The sequence below is a fragment of the Octopus sinensis genome, linkage group LG2 (genome assembly GCF_006345805.1).
Source record: "Octopus sinensis linkage group LG2, ASM634580v1, whole genome shotgun sequence".
NCBI classification, from domain to species: domain Eukaryota; kingdom Metazoa; phylum Mollusca; class Cephalopoda; order Octopoda; family Octopodidae; genus Octopus; species Octopus sinensis.
The window spans coordinates 169,807,913-169,815,240 of NC_042998.1; the positions used below are offsets into that span (position 1 = coordinate 169,807,913).

Consider the following 7,328-nt stretch of genomic DNA (forward strand, 5'->3'; position numbering starts at 1 on the left):
CCCAATATATATATATATATATATATATATATATATATATATACACACATACATACACACACACACAAGGTATGTATTTTATCAGTTTGTGGGCAGGCTGTGATTGTAAACATAAGTAAATATATTCTCATGAAGTCACCTGCCCATAAACTGACAAAACATATACGCTGTATATGTCTATTTGAATTGTTTATATCTTTCAGGTTGCTTCTCGTTCATATTTGAATTTTTTCCATGGTATGAAATGTTGGGGCATACCAGCAGATGGTTCTTACACCATTTTGCACATAGTCTCGTATGTGGTATTGACAAGTCACAAAGATGACAAAACATTAATGTCTATCGTTCTTGCAATGGGACCAGATGTGAGTTTATCTTGCTTGTCTATGACTTCCAGGTGTTTTAACACCAAGTACATTATGAGAATATAGTCTCTTATGCCTACAATCACAGCTTCCTCACAAACTGACAAAACACATACCTTGTGTATGTGTGCTCAATATTGTTATCCCTCGGACTGCTTCCCATTCATCTTGAATACATATGTGTGTGTGTGTATACATAAACACACTTGTATATGTATGTGTGTGTATAGATAGATAACACACACTCATTATACCATCACACACACATAAATTAGCAGTGAAACAAACAAAAAGAGAGATATACATATACTCTCTCTCTCTCTCTCTCTCTCTCATACACACACACTCACGCACGCATGCACTTATAAAATTTACAAATAATTAAAACTTCAGTATCTAAATCCAGCTGGTTGGTTGGTTGGTTGGTTGGTTGTTTTTTTTTTCATTATTGTTGTTATTTCTACTGCTGCACATAACACCATCATCACCATCATCATCATCATCATCATCATTGTTCTTCAAATCATTTCTGATCTTGTTATTGAGGTGTACTTCTGATTTCTAGTCGATGATCTGATGTTTTCTTTTTTCTTTTTTTAGAATTTATTTATTTTTTTTAAGACATAAAGAGAAATAAATATTTCTTATGTGAAAAAAAAAAAAAAAACTCAAATGCAAGAAATATTACAACATATCTTCCACCAAAATCAAAGTTATTAATTTTGGGGGAGGGAAAAAAAATAAGAGCAAATGTCACTTTTTTTTTTGAAATGGTAATAATATATATATCTTGATGTTAAAAAAAACAATATGTAATATATTTACACAATAATGAGACTACCAAAGATGTTATCAGACACACAAGCATATATTCACACATGATTTAACGAAAGTGTATCTGCAGGTACATGGAAATAAAAAAATTAAAAAAAGGAACCTAAAGAGATAAAAGCCTTTATCAGGAGTTATGATTACTATCCATTGGTCTGCTATTTAAGAGATGGGGCTGGCTATAAAATTGTTTTGCTAATTCATGAACAGACTGGTAACCAGAAGCACGAGAACCAAGACACATTTGATACTGCGCTGGTTCCAAGGCAGGATCACAAGAAACATGATGGAATGCATGATACAACCCAGGGTCAACAGTGCGAAAAATAGTTAAGTTACTATTGATAAATTTTTGGTAAAGATCAACATCCTCTTTGCCCCATCCTTGAATACTCGTATCAAAACCACCAACAGCTTCAAGATCACTTTTATATATACTTGCAATTCCAAAACCAAACTGTCGCCAATTCCCATAGTCATTACGGAAATCTCTAATATCAAATTTGCAATTAACTGGATCAGGGCAAAAACTTCTTGTATCAAACTGACTGAACACAATTGGAAAATATACTTGAAGTCCCTGTCTGGTGTTCATACGAACACGTTGAAAAACATCCCTACTAACGAGAATATCGACATCCATAAAAAATAGTAGAGAATTAGGTTTTGTATCAGATGAACCTAACTTCAATGCCTTAGCCCGAGAAAATGCTCCATTAGCTTCAATAAGTTCAACTGAATTAGCACCATAGCGTTGTTGATACTGGACAATCAAATTTATAGATTTCTGTAAGGCTGTATCATCTGTACTGTCAAAAAGAACAATATTTAAGTGAACTTTTTCTTTTGCAATTAGAACAATTTGTTCATAGTTTTTCATAAATCTTTTAAAGGTTTCATACCGACCAGATAATGATAGAACGATATGTATAGTTTCTTTGGTTTTATCAACGTTAGTCCGTTCTGGAGATTTATAGTCTGTAAAGAGATGTGCAAAAGGATGAACAGAATCGTATGAAATGTATTCTTCTTTATTTGATGGAAAATAGTCTTCCAAAATTTCCATAGGGCCAAAATTCTGCTGTAAGTATGCATGTCTTCGAACGGGGACAGTCATTCGACGTCCCTTGTGTTTCCTGTAAATTAAAAGCAGGTCAAGAATATAGTCACAGCTTAAATATGGATGTAATCTCCGGTAACCATAAAGAATTTCTTTAAAATCAATATGACGGCCACGCTGTCTGGCATTTCCATTGATCATGTGTATGGTCTGCTGTATAACGTCATCAAGTGCTACACGCATATGAGCAGGCATTCCTCGTTTAGGATTAACGTCAGCAGCTGAATACAAGGGTCTAGTAAAAAAATCCCACTCAAAAACATCCTCCTCATCTTTTGGATTATATTTTGTTATAGAAGTCCTTAAACCAAGATTGTTTGGTTTCTCAGAGTCTTGTTCCCCTAGCAACTGATTTACTGAATTTATCTCCCGGTGTAGATTCAGGGTCTTTTGGCGTAAGCTCGATATGCGTTGTCCTAAAATGTAATTATGAACGCGGAATTGATGTGTTGGTTCCTTGATAGGATGTAAAGTGATGGCTTGATTTAGATCTGCTTTGTTCAGGCTGTATGTGAATGATCCTTTCTCCTCTTTGTAGTTGTGAAAGAAAAGATGCTGCATCTGTGGAAAAGAAAAATATGAAAAAGAAATTAAAATAATGTTAAAATAAATTAAATCAAATACATATTAACAAGTCTCTTTAAATCAAAAAAATCAAAACAATTATAAAAAAAAAAATGTTAATTTGGTTTATATTTTTAAATGTGTCCAAAGATTTTCTTCGAAACTCCAGCAAGGTTGGTACCAATTCTTGAACTTATTAATTAAATAGGATTGTCAAGGAAACAGGAAAGAAAGTGTATGCTGGAAATGATTTAAATTTTATTATTTTAAGCATTTTCAGAAGCTCACATTTTCAAATGAATAACAAGTTTAAGAATTTTCTGAAGAAATTTAATAAAGTTAATGAATCTAATTCGACTATAGAATTGGTAACATTTAATTTCTCCTACAATCAGTTCTATGTCAATGTAATCTTTTAATAAATATTTTCCATCCCTAAAAAATACCATATCTTGGAAAGTGAGTATATCATCCTTACAACATTACATTTTTAAAATATCTAATAAAATGCTTTATAATATCATTCATATCAAAATATCAACTGCATTTTAGAACAGCAAAAAAAAAATAGTCAAATTAATTTTTTTCCTTCTTGAGAAAAAATAACTATTCCTATTGTCTGCAGTAAATCCTTAAATTAATTTTTTTCATTCTGCATTTCATTTATGAATCATATTTTCAAAACATCATGTATTTATGAAATGAAATGATGAAGGAACTTGTACATAGTTTGTTATTTTAACTTGTAGAAATAGCAGCCAAATTCCATCTAAACAAAAGACTTTAAAAATATACATTGGATAATGTAGTACAAGATAAACTAAGGTTGAAAAGACTGGATGCTCATGACTAGAACTAATAAGATCAAAAACCTTTAAGCTCTAACCTTCCTGTCTCCACAACTTTTTTTCCCCACTCTGAAATAGTGTTTCCCAGACACATTATCCAATGTATTCACCACTGTTTAAAAATGTCAGGCTGTATAATTAGAGGGAAAAATAGTGGTTGTTTCTAACAGGTCAAGTGATCACATAAAGGCTTCCTTATTGGATAATATAATGCAGTCAGCATATAATTAATCCCTTCAACACTGGCCTAGTTGATATTGAGTATCATATTGAAATTAAAACCTTCTATTATAATTTTACTAGCAGCATAGCCCGGCGTTGCCCGGGTATGTAAGAGCCCCTAGTAGGCAACGACTAATCCCAATCTAGTCCTTTCCCTCTAGGGAACGAAGGCGCATGTGTAGGTTGCAATGTCTTCTCTTCACTCCCAAATAACTATCAAACAGCTATCGATAATTCAACCCAATCAATTCCTACCAGGAAGAAATTACATTCGAGACTTTACCCCCAAGCTGGGGGTGGGATTTATTTGGCTAAAAATGAGCAGTAGCTGTAGCTCATTTTCAGCCAAATAGACTGGAGCAATGTAAGATGAAATGCCTTGCTCAAGGACACAATGTACTGTCCAGTCCAGAAATTAAACCCACAATCTTACAACTGGCACAAGAGCAACCCCTCACAGCTGCTGGTGGTCACTTTCAGTTGAGTGAAGTTGAGTAATGTGAAATGAAGTGCCTTGCTCAAGGAGTACAACATGCTCCCTGATCTGGGAAATGAACCTACAAATTTATGATTGTGAATTTGATAGCCTCTTCACAAGGCCTTGAGCCTTTACTGCTCCAAACACCAGCTTAATTAAGAATTTGGAATGAATCAGTAAAATAATTAAATTTGTCCATTATTATTTTTAAAATTAACTGAAACACACAGGCATTTAACATTATTAGAAATATGATCATGAAAAGGTTAATAATTTCTAATAGGTAATCTCACAGGTCTGTTCAACATACAGACTTTTCAATGTACAGTTAATCTCCCATTGTTGAATAACTAGATGAGAGAGACAGCTCTGTTCAAGATAGTTGCCAAAAACTCAACACCACAATCAAATATCAAACTTTTTAGGAAAATGTGGTTTAAAAAGCATCACTGGTTTAAAACTAAACTAATAGAATAAGTCTGCTATGCAAAATTCAGCCCAAAGAATATTTACTGGCCCTTAAAACTAACCCTACTCCAATTAGAACAATAGCTTACTTGAAAAAAAAAAGAAAAAGAGATAGATTGATTGATAGATAGAGAGAGAGACAGAGAGAACAAATTGAGGTTAAAACAAGTTCAATTTCACTATAGCAGCTGTAAGAAATAGGTTCTTCAAAGTAAAAGACAAATTTGCTCTTAAAGAAAGATTTCAGCACAAATTGTTAGTCATTAGTAAAGGTTCACCGAGTGTTTTTGAAATCTCTTTAACACTTGATAACAATCCACCTAAGATTATTCTTAGTTCTAGGATACAAAAACTATGTATTTTAAAGTGTATTTAAATTAAAACCTTCCACAATAATTGTATGTAAGAGTCTTCTGTTGAAATATATTCCAAACACATGCTTAATAATAATAATAAAAAAAAAATTTTACTAAGTGCCTCCAAATTATTGATTATTTTCAAATTAATTAAAACACAAAAGCATTGTATTTTACCATAAAAAAAGGTTATGAAAGGATTAAATCTGTTAAGCTTTAAGAGAAAATAAATGACAAATAAACCAATGTTTAAATTATACAGCAGTAAAAGAAGAAAAAAATGTTGAAATTCTAATCTTGAAGTCAGGAAAAAGTACTGAGTTTAGTGACTGGTTAAGAGAGTACAGAAATATGAATGAACCATTGCTTATCAGTAGTAGCAATAAATGATAAAAATAGATTAAGTTTGATAAATATAGATTTGGAGCAGGGAAGGTGCACTTTTACTTTGTATCCTATAAGGGTCAATAAAGCACAAGTAAGTTGGGTGGAGACATTTCCCACTACGTTCCAAATTTACTGATGTTTGACAATTGCTTAAATTGTTGAAAAAAAGAATAGAAAAAATGCAATTCCTAAATCCCATTTTTTTATGAGTAGATTTTAGTCAACATTTTTTAAAGTCTGTAACAGAAGAAAAATATTAAAAGGTAATGAGATAATTCCTAGCATTTTTTCTTCTCTTATTAAACTGAACTGAAAAAAAGATATCATTTGTTGACATTACTATCTTAATTAGCTATGATTTCTTATTGCAAGATAAAGAGTTTTTTTTTTTTTTTTGGAACAAGATACAAATTGATAGCACACAAGATGAGAACATTTCTCAGTTCTTCTTCTTCAAGATAATGTTGATGACTTCAATGTATATCAAAATATTTTCATTACCACCTTCATACTTATTAATCTCTCTTTTCCTGCTGTTATTGATACTCTGTCTATGTTGTGACCTACAAGATCTCTAATACAGCTATGTACCTTGTTCAAGGAGAAAACACCAGAAGCAGATGAAAGTTCTTCACTAAAAAACTAAGAGATTGCAACCAGGAGTGGCTGTGTGGTAAGTAGCTTACTTACCAACCACATGGTTCCGGGTTCATTCCCACTGCATAGCACCTTGGGCAAGTGTCTTCTACTATAGCCTCGGGCCGACCAAAGCCTTGTGAGTGGATTTGGTAGACAGAAACTGAAAGAAGCCCGTCGTGTATATGTATGTATATATGTATATGTGTGTATGTGTTTGTGTTTGTCCCCCCCCCCAACATCGCGTGACAACCGATGGTGGTGTGTTTACGTCCCCGTAACTTAGCGGTTCGGCAAAAGAAACCGATAGAATAAGTACTAGGCTTACAAAGAATAAGTCCTGCGGTCGATTTTCTCGACTAAAGGCGGTGCTCCAGCATGGCCGCAGTCAAATAACTGAAACAAGTAAAAGAGTAAAGAGTAAAAGAGTATTAACATTTACCTATTCTACTTCCCTACCTCTGTAAATAAAAACACACACATGCACACCTGGCTGGTCATTTTATTAGGTCAGAGTTAGTCCCCTTACTCATTGCTGATGTGGAAATTCTAAAGTCGTGTTGTTTCCATCTCAAACCTTGGATTTTCACACCTCTATATTATGATTGGATTGTAAAAAAAAAAAAAAAAAAAAAAAAAAATCAAATTCATCCACAACTGAGATTTATTGTATGATCTTCGATTATAGAGAAAAATGGCCAAAAAGCATGGCCACAGTCATCATCATTTAGCGTCCGCTTTCCATGCTAGCATGGGTTGGACGGTTCTACTGGGGTCTGTGAAGCCAGAAGGCTTCATCAGGCCCAGTCAAATCTGGCAGTGTTTCTACGGCTGGATGCCCTTCCTAATGCCAACCACTCCGTGAGTGTAGTGGGTGCTTTTTACGTGCCACCCGCACAGGTGCCAGATAGAGCTGGCAAACGGCCACGAACGGATCGTGCTTTTTATGTGCCACCGGCACGAGGGCCAGGCGAGGCTGGCAACAGACACGAACGGATGGTGCTTTTTACGTGCCACCGGCACGAGGCCAGTCGGGGCAGCGCTGGCAACGGT

At 34.0% G+C, this 7,328-nt stretch overlaps 1 protein-coding gene across 1 annotated transcript in view; it reads right to left on the reverse strand.

Moving 5' to 3' along the window:
* Nucleotides 1-933: 933 nt before the first annotated feature.
* LOC115232570 (chondroitin sulfate synthase 1-like) overlaps nucleotides 934-7,328 on the reverse strand; it is a 266,167-nt gene continuing 259,772 nt past the window's right edge. The window contains exon 2 of the mRNA XM_029802534.2: nucleotides 934-2,877. Coding sequence (XP_029658394.1) covers nucleotides 1,324-2,877 — 1,554 coding nt within the window. The 3' untranslated portion in view covers nucleotides 934-1,323. The remainder of the gene's footprint in view (nucleotides 2,878-7,328) is intronic.